At 35.7% G+C, this 21,105-nt stretch overlaps 1 protein-coding gene across 1 annotated transcript in view; it reads left to right on the top strand.

Moving 5' to 3' along the window:
- Positions 1 to 6,069: 6,069 nt before the first annotated feature.
- The window catches only part of LOC128858454 (uncharacterized), a 63,412-nt gene continuing 48,376 nt past the window's right edge, over positions 6,070 to 21,105 (top strand). The window contains exons 1-2 of the mRNA XM_054094746.1: positions 6,070 to 6,305; positions 6,772 to 7,819. Of these exons, the coding sequence (XP_053950721.1) occupies positions 7,055 to 7,819 (765 nt within the window). The 5' untranslated portion in view covers positions 6,070 to 6,305; positions 6,772 to 7,054. The remainder of the gene's footprint in view (positions 6,306 to 6,771; positions 7,820 to 21,105) is intronic.

Below are 21,105 nucleotides of genomic sequence, written 5' to 3' on the forward strand. Positions count from 1 at the left end.
CCTTAACTATATTCTCCAGTATCAATAACGAAAAAACATTTGCTAACTTAAGGATATTCCACATAGAGATTTTCCATAATCATATGTTATTTTGACAGTGACAGCTCCTCTCCGCTGGAAATGATTACTGAAAGTCAGTGTCATATCTCTGCGGAACGAAATGAACTGCTTTACGCTTGAACGACGTTATGAAATTCTGCAAACTTATTTCTAAGTCAGTGCTATGTAGCCCATACAATGCGTTTATTGAAAATAAGTCAATACTAGTATCATACCTTCTGACAAGGCTCATTTACCTCTCGACGGCTATGTTAACAAGCAAAACTGCTACATCTTGGAATGGGAATGTTTGCTCTTTGGAATAAACTAATAATGTACGAGGAGTGCCTTTTATATTTCGGGATTTGGCAACCCTGGTGTTGCAATCTGGCAACTGACTGCTGTATCGCAAAGTTTGACATTTTTTGGCCTTTACGATGAAGCTCCATCAAGGACCAGTGTTTATCGATGGTATGGTGAATTCAATCGTGGTCGTAGTTCACTCCAAGACGAATTTCGTGAAGGTCGTCCAAAATCAGTTGTTGTTTCGAAAACCATTGATGCTGTGCGCGAACAAATATTGCAAGATCGTCATGTGACCTATCGTGAGATTGAGACAATCTTAGGCATTAGTGGGACCAGCATACATTCAATATTGCATAAATATTTGACTGTCAAAAAAATTTGTTCGCGTTGGATCCCACACAATTTGTCAATCGCTCAAAAAAAGGCTCGTGTCGATTGGTCGAAGGAAATGCTCAAAAAATACGATCGCGGGGCTTCGAAACACGTCTATAACATCGTGACAGGTGATGAATCATGGATTTACACGTATGAGCCCGAAAGTAAACAGCAGTCGACTGTATGGGTGTTTCATGATGAGCCAAATCCAACAAAAGTTCTTCGCGCAGGAAGCACTTCCAAGCAAATGGTCGCCTGTTTTTTCGGAAAAACTGGACATGTCGCAACCGTACCACTAGAACAACGCAGAACAGTAAATTTTGAGTGCTACACAACCATTTGTTTGCCAGTTGTCTTCCAAGAAATTAGGAAAACCAATCTCCAAAGACGGATCACTCTTCACCAGGACAATGCGAGCTCTCACACATCGGCTCAAACAACTGCATTTTTGAGCACCCAAAACATCGAATTAATGGGTTATCCGCCGTATAGTCCTGACTTGGCACCGAATGACTTCTTTTTATTCCCGTACGTAAATAACAAACTGAGAGAAGCGGTTGCGGCATTCAGAATGCATTTTTGGAGGTACCTCATTCAAAGTGGCAAAAGTGCTTCGACAATTGGTTCAAACGCATGCAAAAGTGTATAGATCTTCATGGAGAATATTTTGAAAAACAATAAAGTGATTTTCGATGATTAAAATTTGTTTTTGTTCTATAATCCCGACATATAAAAGGCACCCCTCGTACCAAAAAACAAATTTGTTTAATTTTTTAAAATAATCTACATAGGATATGGATCCCCCTGTAAATATCTTTTTATTTTGTTGCATTTTACTTTGTTTAATTTTTCTAACTAACTTGAATCAAATTGAATTCAAGTTGATTTAATTGTAATTAATTGTTTTTTGTTTTTTAATTTATTCTTAAATTTTTTATATTTTATTTTTGATTGAATTGAATTTAATTTTATTTTAGTTTGTTTAACTTCATTTAATTTTATTTAATTTTTAAGTTATGTTTTAATATTTTTGTTTTGATTGAATTTAATGTATGCATTTAATTTTACTTTAATGCATTTTTAAATTTATTAATATTTCCTTTTAATTTAGTTTAATTGTATTGGCAGCTTTAAGTTAATTTATCTTAATTTATTTTATTATATTTTATTTTATATTTCCATAATAAAATATAATTTTTTTATTTTTAGTCTAGGTCAATTTAATTACATTAAATTTATTTTTTTACTTCATTTTATTCTACGTAATTTTTTGTTGTTTAATATTTCTTTTTGATTGAATTGAATTGTTTTGAATTTAGGTTAAGTTAATTTAATTTAATATATATTGCTTTTTTTATTTTATTTAAATTTAATTAAATTTTTTTATTTTACTTATTTTAAAATCTTTTTTGAAGCTATCTTTTCAATTAATTGACTCGAATTGAATGTGATATAATTAAATTTTCTATATTAATTCATTTGACTTTAATTATTATAATATTAATTTTTTACTTTTTATAATTTAATTTTATTAATTTTATCCAGTTTCTCTTAATTTTATTTAAGTTTTATTAGGTTATGCTTATTAAATTTAAGTTAGCTTAATATACTTTTATTATTTCATTTTCTTTCGTCTTATTTTTTAATTTTTTAATATTTCGTTATTTTAATGAAGTCTCATTTTATTAAAGTATTGAATTTTTGATGGCCACTTTCTTTAAAATTTTAATAAAACTAATTTTGAGTTTGACTTGCTTTTAATAAATTTAATTTGAAAAAATCTTAATATAACGCAATAGATTAGCGTATGTAAATATTAAATATTACATATTTAATTACAACATACATATGTATATACACGCATGTCTATGCCGTTATATGACTGAAACTACACGTGTATGGGCATGCATATGTATATTGTGAAGTTCTTTTGTATTCTTTAATTTTTGCGAACATTCAGTTCCAATTATCGACACTCAAATGTAATAAATAATAACGAAAAAGAAAACTTTAATTGCATGCATCCACTTTTAGTTGCTTGCATTCAATTAAATCGTCGATCATTTCTCTACACGACTGCTCGTTTAGCTGCACTGCCGCAAACAAAGGAAGCAAGAAGTCAAGTGAACCTCGTTACATTGCACTGCAGTCGCACAAATGCAATCAAATGTGTACATATGTATGGTATACATGTATATACACAAGCAAGCATTTGCACATATGTACATATCTCGCTCTATCGCGTTGCCCAATGCTAGTGTAATATTGGAATGGAGTGAGGCGCTTGGAAGTGGCAACTAACCACTAAAATTTACTATAAACTTGTAAAGTGTGTACAAAAACAAGTTTTCAAACTTGAATAACGAAGAAGCAATGAAGTATAAAACAACATTAATAAAAAAAACTATTCAAAATAAAGGAAAGCAACCCACAAATAGAGCGTAAACAAGATCAGCTGTAATTATGAGTTTCCAACTGCAGCAAAGGTTGCCCCAAAGAACCCAAAACCAGGCGAGGTTCATTAACAAGATTTTATTTAACTAAGTATTTCCCAAAGAGCAAGGCATAGCTGGCTTTAGAAGAGAAATGGTCGTGAGTGGAGTGAGAAAAAAAGAAGCAGCAAGAAGAGAGAAGGCCGCTGGTTTGTATATGAAATATATAAATGTATGAAACGGGACGGAAAGTGACGAAGTGAACTGTTACTTAATTAACTATTGCATGTAATTCATTTGGCGGAGATCGTAAAGATATTTTTATTTTAGATTCTTGCGATTTCTTACGCCAATTTGGCAGTTGTTTGTTGACAAAAATTTAAGACACTTCAAATGTAAAATTCAATTTTAAATTGAAGGAAACTTTAAGTTAATAAGAAAAATGTAAGATTTAGATGAGAAATGGATTAACGTGGGGCGTCGTATTGTATACACTATGCATGTGTAGAAAAACATATATTAATATAATAACTAACTAATTAAATGAATAAACAACTTTCATACTATTTCAGAACAGGAATGCGAGCATGGGCGAGCATGGGTGATAGGTTCGCGAGAGAGTTGCAGAGCTGGGAAACATCGACAGGCACCAAGGCCACCCAAATGGAGATATGGACGCACCTGCGCCACACTCGTTGATTCGTTGCTTGCATTATTTGGAAATATAGTGTACAAGTGTATGCAAACATGAAACTACTAACTGATTCAACTTCTTCAGTACGTAATTCTTCAGTACGTAATTCTTTAAATAAAGACATATCTTCAAAGAATAACTGTTTTTACTTAAGCTCCCCAATACATCTGTGGCTACAAATGATAGCAAACACAAACTTTGAGAATTATTACAGATGTCAGTGGCGGAACGGAACGTGCCATTATAACTGACTTAAATTTGTTTCCGTTTTGTTACTCCGTCATGTTCTTTCCATTATAAGCAGCGATTAAGCGGTACATTGGTACTTAACTAAAAGTGCTCAATGCTGAGACAAAGAGAATAAGAAGAGGTGGCAGTAATGAAATGTTGTTGCTCTTTGCTTAGGCTAGATCTCTTACTTTACTGAATTTCATAAGTACATACGAATTGTCTGATGTGAAATTGGGTAAGGTGAAGTCAACTTAATCAGTTAGTTTACTCATCGCTAACCCATACTGAAAAATTGTTATTATGAATAAATGAATGAGCCCAGGTGGGGCGTATGATATACTACTTACATATATATTATACTAATTAATCTATGTCTCGGAGCTATAAAAAGTTTGACTTTTACCCCACATCTACACATTCTAGTAAATTTAACATCTGTCAAATTTTTGTTTTGGCTTTCGACAAGTCTTTTCATGTGGGATAACGGATGTAAATGGCGCGGTGAAATGAAAATTGAGTGGTCAAACTATGAAACAGCAGCTGATGTTAAGACAGTTATGGCCAAAAGTCGGTAAGTCAGATTTGGTTTAATAGTGAAATTGGCGGCCCCACCTCACATTTCGATTTTAACAGAGCTTTGTAGAAGGTGTAAAAGAGAGGTTACTGAACTTACTTAAATCCATCTGATAATTGCTTGAGAGTCTCCGGACATACATTTTTTGATACTTAAAAAGAAATATAAGCCATCTCCTATTCGCCATTTCCCCGCTCGCTACCTCTATTAACTTGACGAAAAATTTGCATGCGAAAGCACCAACAAAGTTATCGAGTAAAATTCACCGCTACCGAATATGGCTATAGATAATTAGGTTGGTATACCGCACTGCCTTACCAACACATGCATACCTATGTTCATTTGTACCAGTTGCTTCATCTATTCGACACTTGCTAACTCTTGGCAAAAAGAAGAGGCCTATAAGAAAATTCTTTAAAATAATCGTTGTAATCGTACACCGAATGATTCAAAAATCGTATGCTGATAGTCGTTTCTCCCATATGCAAATTTACGAATGGTACAAACAATGTCAGACGGATAGAGAAACTTTTAGCTACGAAAGGTTGACCACAGAGTGCAGTCCAACAGAAAACATAAATTTCACTGAAAGTAATTTAAGAAAAAAATACACAAAAACTATTTAAATGGAAATGAAGCTTTCACACTTTTGTAGTGCTTTTTAAAAGAACTGGCAGGCGACATTAATGCACCATCTCATCGGTAAAGTGTTGTGAGTAAATTTCTGAAAAAATAGGAAACTTATTTCGTTTCATCACTCGCCCTATTCACTAGACTTGGCAACCTGCAACTGCTATATATTCCCGAAACTGCATTTTGCAATAAGAGAAAAGCATAATTAATCGATTGAAGGTATTCAAGTCGCAATGGCACAAGAGGGATATATGTACGTATGTATCTGTATTCTTTCATCCGTGGCTAAGATACTGTCTCAAACAGAATTCCAAAACAGGGCATAGCTATCTCGCATGATAGCTTGAAAAAGGGTGTACAACTGTCAATCAAAGCAGAAAGCGAATATAGACGAAGTACTTTGAGAATCTGCTTACTTATAAAGAGGATGACTTCAGTGAGTTATGAACTTCCTGATTAGAACCGTCCTATTATTTATCTGCATAGTTAATTCCGTACATAATATACTATTACAAATTATATTAGCCTGAGCTAATACTGTGGTTTCATTGAAAGGTACTCGAAAAAGAAAAATTCACATTATAGTAAATAAAAAATAATATCCGAAATGCATACGCTGGCATCGCCATCGGGCCAATTATAAAAAGAGAGCGTAACTCACGATTCATGAGTGCATTGCGCACCCACCGTTCGGCTTACTTTGCTCAAGAGCGTACCATTTTGGTGTTGATGAGTGAGAATTATTCCCAATGATCGTGTAACGTCAGACAGCAATGTAGCTTTTCCAGATGGCGTTTGACTTTTGTGAAGTGCAGTTGAGTATTAATTCGTTGAGTGTTAAAGCTGTCGGGTACGTGCGCGTGCGACTCATTGGTAGCGACTTAAATTTTTTTTTACATGTATATATTTAAAAATGGTCAAAGAACCGTCACAAAAAATCAGATAAAATATTTATGCCAAAATTTACTTATATACATATGTACATACTAAGAGTGCGCAGTTCGGACAAAATATGTGAAAGGTAAACTTAGTTCTGAAGAACTGAACAAAGGAATCAATTAGCGTAAATTAGAGCGAGATAAAATATACAAAAAGTAGCGGAAATTATAGTTACTAATGCAAGAAGATTTGAAGAAAACAAATTAGTAGAGGAAAAACGAGTATGTCAAATAAGTGAAAGCAACTGTTGCTAAATGAAGAAAATGTAAAAATCGTCTGCACTACTGTTAGTGGCGAAATGTTAGCTACTGCGATGATGATTGAGCAGTAAAATTATTTTTGTGCTTAATAAATGAAAATTTAATGCAAAGGAAAATAATTTAAAAAATACACGCGGCAAACCAACGCAGGTTGAAAAATTAAAATGTTTGAGTGCAAAAATTAAATAATAAAAAATGTAGTGTTTTTACTACTTGAAAATTAAATGCAAGCAATGAAAAAGTGTGAAAAAGATTTAAAAAAGTTTAAATTTATATTTTATTGTTTAGTTTAAAGCCGAGCCTAATACAGTGCAAGTACTCATAGCAAGAAAGAAAAAAATAAATAAATAAATAAAAACAACAATAATGTGCAGCACCACTTAACTCGGTGAATGGCCAACTGAAATTAAAAAACAACCGACCGATGAAATGAAGTTGAAAAAAATGTATTTTCAAGCAATTAAAATCTAATATTAAATAAAAAAGTGCAAATACAAAATATTTTGAAGCTCAAATGAAGAAAATTTGTGGAGAAATAAAACAGTTTTGTAAGCCAGTTTTATAGATTCATATGCAGTATAGCATTAACAAAATGCCTCAACAAAATACTGAAGCCCTCCGCGACTACGTCACAGTAGCACCAACCACAACCGTCGTAACAACCCCAGCAGAAGCAGCAACAACCCAAATGCACATCTTGCCAACTGCACTATTATGCAGAACACTTTTGATACCCCTCGTACTTTGTTGCCTACTCCCAATTGTGCATTGTGATCTTGCGTCCGCGACTTTGCTTGCTTCTGAAGCAACACCCGCGCCGAACTTTCTACTACCGCATGCCTTGCAGAGTATGGAAAATGACGATCGGCAGGCCTTCATGCCACCAAATGGACGCGTTAAGCGCACGCCCTATACTAAAGCCAGCAAGCTCACAGATAAAAGTAACACTACGCCAATTACTGACGTCGATGACGACTACTACTACGAAGATGAGGAAGTGGTGGAGGCCGGAAATGGGAGTGAAAATGTGAGTGGACGCGCACGCCGCCATCAACATTTGGAGTCACCGCCTGCTCGCTTTGGTTATGATGGCAGCAAAATCCAGCCACAACAATTCTATACGCCACAAATGCTTGTGAACGAAGTGGGTGGAAGTGTCAGCGAAACACATTTAGCTCAACCGCTCAAATCGCCGGTGGCCGCACGTGTTAATAATGATTTGTCCATATGGAGTTTTATGGACGATGAAAAACGCACGAATATCTGCGATGTATGCAGCTGTAGCAGTATTTCCTTCGTTACGATAGTTTGTGATTACAATCAACGAAATCCGGGGGTGAGTTAGTTGCTTAGTTTTTTATTGTTTTTGGTTGGGAGAAAGAGAAAGGGGGTACTACGCTAGGTAAGTGTGCCTCTTTGACTCAGAGAAGGAAAACTTTTATACTATGTAAGTTTTCAATACTTATACAAGCCCTGTGTAAGCGAAATATTTGAAGTACTATATTTTTATTATATCACAACTTAATCATCTACGAATTAATGTTTAAGAAGAACTTATATTAAACTCATGCAATTATACAGCTAAAGATCCCTTTAACTTCAAGCCCCTGAACATGATCGACATACAGACAATCATAGCAGATTTGAGCTGTCTGCCTTAAAGAAAAAGAAACCTATTCTATGCGTCTGTCCTGCACCAATAATTGTTGTAAATATACGAGGCTTTTGAGAAGATTATGATCTGAACTCTTCAGATGAGGATCATTTATTTTAATTAATTCATAATCGGGTTTAAATGCATGAAGTGAGCTACAGTAAGCTATAGTGGTAGGATATTAGACAGTAATCAACGCACAACCTGTAGGAATTACAGTTAGTTGCGGATTAGGCATAAAATCAGATAATATTACTATTCGGTAGGGTCCGGGTTTGAAATCCGCCGTGAACCTGAAAAATTAAATCATAGAAAACATTGTTTCTAATAACGGTAGCCTTTCAGTAGGCAATGGCAAAACTCCGAATGTATTTCTTCCACGAAAAAGTTCCTCATAAAAAACCATCTGCCGTTCGAAAGCGCATAAAACTGGAACAACATTAAGACACACACCACAATTATATATATTACACATACCATGTATACATATTACAAAGTGTTAAGTGAAGGATTCTTCTATGAAGGACGCGAAGGTGCAAAATAGGCAATACAGGGTTTGATTGAAAAATAATGAGCCTTATTTTTTTTAAGCAGTTTTATTAAACCTTTTGGCTTTTTTAAACTCATCCGCCGGAATCGCGTTCAATTCAGCTGTCACAGTTTTCTGGATCGCCTCGATGGAGTCGAAACGGCTCCCCTTCAGCTTTCTTTTCAGGCGCGAGAACAAGAAGAAGTCCGGAGAGGACAGGTCTGGGCTGTAGGGAGGGTGGGGAAGCACCGGAAGCCCCATCTTGGCCAATGCAGAGGTGCAGAGGAAGGCGGTGTGCGCCGGCGCATTGTCGTGATGAAGGGTCCAATTGTTGACGAGGTCGGGCCGAACCCGGGCGACGCGGTTTTTCAGCCGAAGGAGCACTTCTTTGTAAAATGCCGCGTTTATAGTGCTTCCTGGAGGTACAAACTGTTAAGCTTTATGCAAAATTTGATCGAGTAACGTTGCTCCAACGATCGCTGCATTTTCGCAACTACAAAATCCTAACACACTTTTAAAACAAATTTCACGCGCGGAGCGATGTTGACTGCACCGCTGTTGCCAGCGAACTAGGACCGGTTTCTAGTGGAAGGGGAAGGTCCAACGATCATTTTCCCCCACCAGCCGATTCGGTTGATCGCTTGGCAGACGCTCCGCGCGGGAAGGCTTATTAATTTTCAATCAAACCCTGTATTTCCCAAAATGCTTCAGATTCCATTCTCGTTTCGCCTACCAAATAGAATGACGCAAACTTAGGTGCACAACTGACGCAAGACATTCAATTGCTTATCAACGTGAAAATACAGGAAATCTAGTTATCCGTAACAGGAGCTGCTTAATCGAAAAGTCCAATTGCAATCCACGCGCTAATTACATCCCGGTTCAGATACTCCGATGACTTTACCACCAACTAACGAACTAGATTTCTATACTATGGTTCGGTCGATATATTCAACTTTCCAGGTCGGATTAAGTATAATACCGCGTGGGCAATTTTAGGCAAAGAATAATGATTTATCTAATGAAACTTGGTGGAGAGGTTAGGAAGTAGTTCATGAACAACCGTTATAACTTCCTAATATTCCGTAAATAATAGTTTTGCAATTATTTGTCTTCAAAGTGGCTTCAGCAACTATAGTTTGCCACATTGCAAATGCATTTATCAATATCATCACTTTCCAATTTCAAAAGAGAATAACAATTCATTGGAATTGATAACAATATTATATTGCCACAAGCCAGTAAATGAAAATAAAAATACGAACAAAAATTAGGTATTTCAGTTCGGTATTGGTGATGGGAATGGGGGTTACCGTGCCTCAATACTGCATACATAATTATGATGTTTTGATTTATGAGGATTATTTTTTTGAAGCGAAGGCGAAGGCCGCCTACGCGGAAAGAAGTTCTACGCAAGCATACTGGGGATTGCGTAGCCGTAGTTGGACTGATGAGGGTTACTTTTTTGATACTCGGCCGAAAGCGGAAAGGAGTTTTACGCAAACATTCTACAAATTTACAAACACCCTTCATGTCGAACGTCTCTGTAAAATTCTACCTGCCTACAAATTTCATTCAGTTTTGAGATGTCTGGCAACACTAACCTTTCGCTAAATTATAGCTCTGATACAGCTCCCCCTTTACATCCTTTTTTTCAAAGCATGCGGCATTATACTGAATATTCCCCAAGTTTCCAACTCCTGGGGAGTCCTGTCAGTCCTGCCTTATGCAACATTTTACTCGTACCAGAATATAGGCAACAAATCGTATGGAAAATTTGGTCCACGTATTTCTCAACAACAATTAAAACAAATTGCTCAAATTTTATAGAAGGTATGATCTCTCAAAAAGAAATATGATTATTTAAGAACTTTGGATAATGAACGGAACACCGCCCACATTTAAGTTAATTGCTTAATCAATCAATCAAGAAGCTTGGTAGGAATGATAGTCTTGTTATAGAGTCTATATGTAACTGCCATTATCAATACACTAGGACACATGCGAGGATCGTTGGAAATGTCTGTGCAAAGTCAGAGAAGACACTACTGTGCTATCGATGTTAGGTTTAGCTAGTAGCATCTCTTGGAAGAACACACACCAAAGTCATCCAGATCGGTATATTTTTTTCTGTTTGACATTCGTTTGAAACGAGGAAGTCGAGTGATTTTCACAATCATTTCACAATTCCACCAATTCCCTAGACTTGGCTCCCTCGAACTACTGTTTGCTCTCCAATTTGAAGAAATGGCTGGCGGAAAAAGATTTTATTTAAACGAGTTGTGATTGCAGAAACGAGTGGCATTTTTTTAGAATTGGTTACATTCTAATATTCGGAAGAGACCAACAAACTAGAACAGCGTTGTATAAGCCTCAAAGAAGACTATGTCCAAAAATAATAAATGTTTACCCAAACAATTGAGTAGTTTTTTTTTTTGCACGGACTTTTCAAATGAGCCTCGTATATTATACATATTTCACAACAAGTTAATAATAATGCTAGTAATAAGCATCGGCCGCCGTAGCCGAATGGGTTGGTGCGTGATTACCATTCTGAATTCACAGATAGGTCGTTGGTTCGAATCTCGGTGAAAGCAAAATTAATAAAAACATTTTTTTAATAGCGGTCGCCCCTCGGCAGGCAATGGCAAACCTCCGAGTTTATTTCTGCCATGAAAAAGCTCCTCATAAAAATATCTGCCGTTCGGAGTCGGCTTGAAACTGTAGGTCTCTCCATTTGTGGAACAACATCAAGACGCACACCACAAATAGGAGGAGGAGCTCGGCCAAACACCTAACAGAAGTGTACGCGCCAATTATTTATTTTTTTTTTAATAAGAGATAGTTGCTCCTTCTTTTTGGAAGGAAACACCTTTGGAAAACAGGTGTCGGATAACATAGTTCAATTCCGTCGGAACACAGTTTTTTTTTTCTAACGGCATATGTTATATGCAGTGAAACCTTCCATAACCGAATTTTCATAATTCCAAAGCTTTTGCATGCTTATGCTTTGTGATTGTAAGAAAGTGAACGTTAAATGTGGAACTTTGTAAATAAACAGACCTGGTGTTGTCCTAAAAGAACAAAATTCTCCTTTTGCTCAAAGCTGAGCTAAGACGTCCTCCCTACGGTTCATTGTTCACACTTCAGTAACGAATTAAAAATTTGCCATTTACTAATAGCAAATGATTTTTTTTTTTCAAATCCCACCAAACACACATATGTACGAGTATACTTTTCTGACCGTTAATCTCGGCATGCCCAACGTTTTTGCCTGAAGTTGTTATAAATAATCCACTTTTCATTACTAGTTATCATCGGCTTCATAAATGCGTCGGCGTTAATGCGAAAAAGTACTTGCATAACGATAGAACTCGACGATTTCCATTATTTTATCGACATTTTCGACAATAAACCCCGCGTCGCGGAGCGTAGTACATCTTTGGCATCAAAATTGCGCATAAAACTATTCCTTTATTAGTTCCTTTATTAATTATATAGAATACTGCACGTCACTCTTCTTGAAAAAAAAAATAAAAAAACTCAGCTGAAGTTTATCATACGCCCTCGTGATAAAAAATTTTTCCCTTTTCACTAACTACTTAGATGTTCACAAGCAACTCTTTTTTTGTTAAAAGTTCTAACTTTTGAGGGCACTTGTTAGTAATTTGGAAAATGAATGCAATGGCAGCCTCTCTATCTGCTCAGTTCTTTGTATTAACTCACATCATAGCTTAATATGTATACATATACATACATATAATTACATACTCATACATGTATATATACATACTTGTATATACAAGTTTCCTATGAATTGCCACCTCAATCACCCAGCTTTAAGGTACGAATCTCTTTAATTGATCATCGCTGACTAATCGACAGTTACTCTGTTTTAATCGAAACAATTAATCAGTCGAGTAAAATGAGCTTTATTTACATACAAAGCGTGTATATTATTTCACAAGCAAAGATTTTGCAATTCTTTCGAAGAAAAAGTTTAAACAAAAAGAAGAAATATATTCACGTCAACTTTGCCGGCATTGGTGTTGTTCTTTACTAACTCACACTCACACACACTAGTGAGTGAATTCACGTATTTTTTATAAAACGAAAACTGTTTATAAACAATTGCGTCGCGACACGACCGCGATCATACATACATATGTATGTAACATGTGTGCACATATAGAGGGTGTTTGTTTAGAAGCATAGCACTTTCAAAGGAAATCAAACAGATTAGAGGTATTCACTTTATTGTTGTTTATTTTATACCATTTCAACTTAAGAATAAATCTGCGCTATGGACGATAAAGGCAGTGTAATCAGGAGGTCTAATTTTCAACCACTTTTTCGAGTAGCTAAGAGCTCATATCGAAACTAACACGATAAATGTTGAGCCATAGACTAGCGACTTTCATAATCCCCACAGAAAATATGCTATAGGTGGAATATTAACTTAAAGGTCAAATGATTTCAAGTAATGGGCATGTTACTTGAAGTTATGCCACCCCTGATTGTATTCTGCAGTAAATGAGTTGTCTGGTTCGCTATTCTCGTGTGACATTTTAAGTCATCTTGCTGGACCCAAAACACTTCCACTGTAACGCCTTTCAACAGGGGAACGAAAATGTCGGTAATTATTAGATCTTAAGCGCATTTTCGTAACAAAATATGGGTAAGTTTTTAAAGCACACCCACTTTTACAGCATAACTATTTGTTCAGCTCTTGTGGTTATAACGGCGTCAAAGTAGTGTCTTCTGAAATATCTCCATTGTCATCGCCAGTGGGCCAAGGCTGAGGCTCATCACTGAGAGCATATTGAGGCAGTATAAGTTTCGAGTACTAAACCGTGATTTTGGAAATAAATTTGTTATGAAAAGGCAAGACTTAATAAGCACAAACTAATTGTCGCTAAAATCGCTTCTGCCAAGTCCAAAATAAACCCCTTAACAAGAAATCAAAAGAACCTCTTAACAATCAAATGATAGAAAAAAGTGTTTTCCAATAGCGGTCGCCCTCGGCAGGCTATGACAGATCTTAGTGTGTATTCCTGTCATCAGCTCCTCACGAAAAAGACGCTCCTGAAACAAAAATTGGTGGACATTTATATGTTTATCAAATATAGTGGTTTATACACAACCTCTTTAGTTGTTACTATAAAACTTTCAGAATTTTTTAGGCACCGCCTATTTATTTTTAATTTCAAAATAGCCACCCTTTATATATCTGCAGGTACGTGTCGTGGCTTTGCTGAAAGAACTTCTTAGCCAAAAAAAAATCTAGATAAGTATGCAGAAATTACCACCAGCTTTTCTTTCCCGCTCGTGACTTTATCTAATAGGTAAATAACTAACTTACTTAGACAAGCATAGTAAATTGAAACCCTTGAAGCCTTTTTTCTCGAAATTTTGATTTTTGACTTATAACGTTCTCCCACCAAACGAGCGATATGTGTCATTTGTTTTTCGCACGTTTTATGCGAGTCTACAGCGTGACCGTTTGGCTTTCTTTGGTGTAGATATGGCAAATTGGATTACATTGCATGATCAGCTTTTCATTATCATTTTAAACAACCAAAACATTTGCGACTGTTCACTTCTACTTTTTCCATTGTTTTTCTTGTTGAGGTAAATTGCAAAACTTGCATTAAGTAACTGCAAAGCAATCAATGTAATGAATAGTTGTTAATTTGTTAAGTGAATGAAATAAAAGCAGCTGGCAATAAAAGAAAAAATAACAACAAAAGCCACTATTGAGTAATCTAATAATAAATAGACTTTTCGCGTACCAAAACCGCCTATTGAGTTTGGCCTCAGTAAAAACAGAAGCTGATATCTGTGCTAGCACAGCCATCTGTTGTTACTGTTGGTGTAATTCCACTAACTAAACAACCACACAGACAGTCAACCATCAACTAACTCACTCACTCACTAGCCGGACAATCAGAGAACAGACTCAACCAGTTTGTCAGGTATGTTGACTGACGAAATTAGCATCGGGGAAAAGTGGCGTCAGCAACACTTAACAAACGTGAAAAATGCACATACATACATACATGCATACATTTGGGTGGATGGACTTATAAATAAAAACAAACCAGCTATTGCCGGCGAATATATGAATGGTCGTTAATGTGGTAATGTATGTATGTATGCAGTTATTTTTTTATTTATTTATACAACCATTTACTTTTATATGGTATGGACACATATTTGCGTATGTATGTATGTGTGCGTTTAACATTGAAGTAAATAATAATAATACGAATTTCGAGGAGTGGTTCCACTTTGCGTGTAATTGTTGGAGCTGAACGTGAAAATTGCATGCAGTCGCAAGCGGAAAAAAACAAAGCAGAAAGGTAAAAATTATAATACTCACATGGGGTATTCAAACTTCGATATAGTACATAGTAATGTTCAGAAATGATTACACTTTTAACATATATTCACTTTAGCTCGATATGACCACCTTTTGCCTTGACTATAGCCTTCAAAATGAGTTGCATGCTGGACGAATGTGATCTTGAGGTATTTTGGCCCATTCTCGTATTATCGCTTTTTTCAGCGCATCCATACTGGCATATTTTTTAGTCCTCACCTTGTTCTCCAAAATGGACCAGATGGAATAGTTCATCGCATTTGCGTTTGGCGAATTCGAAAGCCATTGTGGGGACGAAATGAAGTGTGGAACATGATTTTTTAACCATTCTTGGTTCACACGAGCTTTATGAGACGGTGCCGAGTCCTGTTGGAATGTCCATGGTCTACCACCGAAATGTATGCGTGCTCACGGCTCTAAAGCAGTTTCTAAAACATTTTCCAGATAATAAGTCGCATTCACTTTGACACCAGGCTCGATAAAAACGATTCGAGAGCGTCCATCAGCGGTCACTGCGGCCCAAATCATTACTTGGGATGAGAAATTACTTCGAGTGGCCATACGTAGGCTCAAATTCTCGTATGCGCGTTCGGTCAAGTAAACACGATCGTTTTGAATGTTTATGAACTGCTCAATTGAAACATTTTTTTCATCAGAAAACACAATGTTAGGAAATTCGCCACGTTCGTGCAAGCGCAACAACTCCTTTGCTCTTTCGCAACGAACTTTTTTTTGCTGGGGTGAAAGATCGTGTGCTTTTTGGAACTTGCAAGCCTTGATCTTGCTCATTTTTCAATATGCGTCGAATGCTGTCTTGCGATATTTTCAGTTCTTTGGCTATTTTTCTTCCACTTCGGCGTCGATTTCGATCAAGTCGAGCCTTCACTTTCCGAACCATTTCTGGCGGTATTTTTTGGTCCACCTCCATAGCGTTTTGCAGTGCTACCAGTATCATTATAACGTTTTATAGTGCGATACACCAACATTTTATTCACTTTGAGGTGACTGAGCTCACGAACAATGGCTGGTTGTGATTTTCTAGCCAAATATAACGCAGACACATTATTACATTTGAATTCCATCACAGAAAAAAAAAATTCAACAAAACTGAGACGCAAATGCTTTTGATGACTTACTCGTATAAACAATATATTGAACTGTCATTAGAACAATTTTGACGTTGACGTCATGAGCTGTTTTACAGATACAAGCAGTGTGAGCAGACACTTCATATCGTTAACCCTGTACAGCCGCTTTAATAAGTTAGTTAGGCATCTAGTTAGAGCAATATATTAATCTTGTTTTCTCATTTTTGAATACCTTAGAAGTTTGTTTCTATTTTTATTTCTCTCATTGTAAGCAAAAATTAATTAGTTATTCATTTCCTTCATTACATAGTTGATTGAAGTTAAAATCTTGACTAATTGTCGTTTAACCAAAAACAGAATTATGTTAAAAATTCTACAAAAAAACCAATTTACAGCGATGAAATGATGAAATCATCATTTTTGAGTGAATATGTGTACAGTTTTTCAAAAAATTATCTTAACAAGAGAAAATATCTTTTTTTTTTTATAATTTATTTACCGCAGCGTAGCCCATCATCTAGCAATTGGAATTTGAAATATCGATTTTTCGACTTTGGCATCGATGTTTTTTACGGTGATACACCTATCACTGTCGATTCATCGAATGGTTTTCGATATTTCCAAACAAATATCAACAAATTGTAATTTCACAAAAATTTAAGTGCAAGTTCTCAGTTCAAAAATTTAGTTAACTCCTCATCTGCACCTTCTACTAAATGTGTCTGAACATCTATGAAATTTCTGTTTAAGCTTTGTCCCGCGTTTCCATATGTGCAACTTGCTGTCTTCATAATTCAATTTTCGAGATGGCATCAAACCAATCAGTACTTTGTAGTTGCGCATTCAACTAAAACAATTGAAAACTATAAAAATAAGACTATTAAATAATAAAATATTCACAAATTTGTTTAAATTGTTCTGTAATGCAAATAGCCCTTTCGCGTCTTTGACGGAATAATCCGCGAAAAAACTCTCTCTTATCACCAATAGTGGAAAAGTCCGCGCGAACAAAAACTCTCTCTTATCGCCAAGAACGGCATAGTCCGCAATAAATTATTTTTAGTTCAACTTTGAAGAAAGTAAACAATTTTTGTGATCCTGTAACATTTTTTGTTTTTCATTAGAACAAACAGTAAAAATCTTGCCGACGCAAGAGATTATGGACGCAAAATATCTTGAGTACATCGCGCATTTCGAGCAAAAGATGATGCAAAAGGGTTAAAATCGAGTTGTAAAACTACAAAATGTGAAACTACAAATGTGGTAAAACAGATACAGTGACCTACAGAAGTCTACATACACCCCTTCCTTTTCGTTGTTTACAAAGTACAAACACTTTGCTTAAAAATGTGTTTATGCAATTTCATTTGAAATCTTTTTCTAATCGACTTAACTAAAAAACATCCATTATTTAACATAAAACAACACAATTATGCTAAAAAATCGCAAAAACAGCGTTGACAAAAGTGTACATACAGAAGCGGTTTCCTAGGTTGTACGCTGATATCCTATGTTGTGATAACGGTAACATACCGTTTGTCTATTTCTTTCCTTTTCCTATGTTTCTTGCTTTGCTAATATTGATTTTAGTTGCAATTTGAATACTTAAGCATCTACAATGGCTCCCCGAAAAGAAATATCAGTTGACGTTAGAAATTTAGTTATTCAGCACAGGAAAGAAAAAAATCATATGGCGAAATTTCAAAAATCTTAAACTTAAATCGTGCAACAGTCCAAACCATTGTAAAAAACTTTAAAAATAGTGGTTCCACCGAAAATAAGCCGCTAAGTGGCCGCCCGAGCAAACTATCGCGCAGAGACGTCAGCTTGATTCTAAAAGCAGTGGGCAAAAATCCAAAGGTTTCTGCTACGAAATTGGCTGAGGATATAGCAAGCTCATCCAACAAGTGTATTCATCCAAGAACAATTCAAAGAACTCTGAACAAAAACGGCTTTCATAGTAGAACACCACGAAAAAAGCCTCTTATTTCTGAAAACAAACCCCTAAACTTCGCCTGGAGTTCGCCAAAGCACGCAGGTAAAAAGGGATGGATTTTTGGCAAAAAGTTTTGTTTACAGATGAGTGGAAGTTTAATATATTCGGTAGCGATGGAGGAAAAAAAATACTGCACTGAGTCCGAAGAATTTGGTATCAACAGTGAAGCATGGTGGCGGCAATGTAATGGTTTGGGGAGCTGTTGCTGCATCTGGAGTTGGAAGAAGGTAATATGGATCGTTATAAATACAAATCACTATTGGAAGCCAATCTGAAATCTTCGGTGGATGATTTGGAGCTTGGTCCAGGTTGGATCTTTCAGCAGGATAACGATCCAAAGCACACAGCAAACATTGTGAAGGATTGACTGCTTTACCATGCTCCAAGGCAATTAAATACACCACCACAAAGCCCAGATTTTAATATTATTGAACATGTCTGGGAAATTGTAGGTCGAAAAATTAGAAAAAATCCGATTTCAACCGCTCCAGTACTCAAAGAACGACTAATAGAAGCTTGTGAACAATATAACTTCTGCAGAGTTAACAAATTTAGTCACCTCGATGCCACGACGGCTTCAAGCAATAATTGATGCTAATGGTGGACCAACTAAATATTAAGAAGCAATATTACTTAGAGTTAAGTGACGTTTTACACACTGGAGTAAGATATTTGTGTACTGTATGTAGACTTTTGTCAACGTTGGCTTTAGGTTTATAATGATTAGAAAAAGCTTTCAAATAAAACTGAGTAAACACATTTTTCAGTAAAGTTTTTGATCTTTCAATCCAGAGGAAATTAGGGGTGTATGTAGACTTTTGTCGGTCACTGTATGTTTTAACAGTGCAAATTTGCAATCTCCGCGTGACATTTCTTTTTTAACCGAACTCTTTTAACATAGTCTGTAGGTGTAGATGTGGAGTAATTTTTCAGATTTGTAAAAGAATTGTAGTAGATGAAAAATTATTTTATTTTTGCAGTAAAATAGCAACCCTACTGACATTGCGTTTGGTCAATCATATTGAAAGTCGCGTTAGTTTAGTATCTGCTCGTTAACGTAAACAAGCACTGTTTCGACTGTATTTACCAAAGTATACCTATATATACATTAGGGCGGGTCGATTTAAAAATCGCTCATTGCTCTGTGAAAATCATATTCTAGGGATCAAATAAGAAACTTTGCCGAAGGAACCATACCTCTAAAATGAATTCTGATGTCCCCCAATTTGGGTCGAACGACAAATCCCACTTTGACCCATTTAGAGTGCTCCAATCGAGTCCAAATGTATGACCGACTCCCACTAACTTTAGACGGCCGATCCACCCATGCCAGTGGCACACCCCTTGGAACTCCCCTGGGGGTTCCCCATACAATCATTTCAAAATATCACCATTTTTGGCCTTTACATGAGAAAAGAAACTAAAAAGTTCGACCCAAATTGGGGGACATCAGAATTCGTTTTAGAGGTATGTTCCTTCGGCAAAGTTTCTTATTTTCATCCCTAGAATATGATTTTCACAGAGCAATGGGCGATTTTTTTGCCTCCCCACAAATCGACCCGGCCTAATATACATATTTCGATGCATAAATGTTTTCAGATGAAGCGCGCTCATTTCACCTCGGCAGTTATTTCAACAAATAATTGCATAGGATACCATGGACAGCTGTGATTGCATTGCATTGTTTCAGTATTCATTGGCTGAGTGGCTTAACCTTACATTCGATATTTTGCGCACTGTCTTCAAAAATCTAAGAAAACGCAGCCGAGGCATTGATGCCAATTGGTCTCTAGAAGCTGCGCTTTGGCTCCATTAGACTATTAATATATTGTAAGACACAAGAAAAATTGTGGTTAATGGTCGCCGGAAAAGCCGGTCACGGGAAGTAATTTAAATGAAACTGTGTGTTATATTTTTAATGGTAAGGTTTACTTTTTCCTATAAAGAAAAATTCATTGAAAAATACTCATGGATATTTTATTTAAAGCCGAAGTGAATTTCAAACTTTAGATGGACCGCCCTGAAAATTGTTTTTCTTTTATAAAAATTTAGTTCTTCTTGAAAATTCTTATGGTATTTAGAATTATTCAGTATTTAAAAAATATTGGCTATAGTAAGTGGAATTATTTAAAGATTTTTAAAAATATACGCTCAATTCAAATTTTCAAGAAAGTGTTTTTACAAAGTTTTTTTAACTAAGAAATTTTTTTTAATAATTTGTATCATTTTCCTTGGCAAGTCTACTATTCTACATATAATAACTATTCTATATAGTTAAAGAGCTTGTGAACTTAAAATAATAATACAAAACAGAAATATTGCTGGAACGATTTTTTTTATTATAATATTCTTAATATGATATCTGGCATATGTTCGCCGCGGATACGAGTAATCATGTTTTGCTTAAATTCTTGCACAAGCTAACTTTTATAGACACGTAAGCCAATATCCTTATGTTCCACGTAGTCGAGAAACAAAGGCCAAAAAGTTGATAACGATGACGAATCGATATTTCGGCGTCTTCTTCAACATTTCGCTCTATGAACTTCGCGAACAGATTTTTCCAAATTAATTTCCACAATTTGGAAGTATTGTTCTGGCGTTAAACGATTCATGATGACGTGCCCAACTTTACTGAACAGAAATGTCAACACAATTTTTCATTCTCAGCTGTCATAGCTATCGCAGCTAAAAAAAAACCGATAGTTACTTAGAGTCGCTGATATTGTAGTTTTATTTTTAGTCACTTGTTTTTTTCAAGTGGCGCCACACTATTACGTTCTTGTCAGCCTTAAGAATAAAGCCGTCATATTGGAGTCTGGGCTTTTTGTTTAAAACCGTTATTTTTTCGAACTCAAGAATTATCTGCTGACTTAAAAAAGCACAAATTATATTGCACTCCTTGTCAAACGGGATTTTGAAATATCTAAACCTTATATGGCATTCATGGTATATTTAATAAATATCAACTTC

This window comes from Anastrepha ludens, chromosome 3 (assembly GCF_028408465.1).
Source record: "Anastrepha ludens isolate Willacy chromosome 3, idAnaLude1.1, whole genome shotgun sequence".
In the NCBI taxonomy this organism is placed as follows: Eukaryota; Metazoa; Arthropoda; class Insecta; order Diptera; family Tephritidae; genus Anastrepha; species Anastrepha ludens.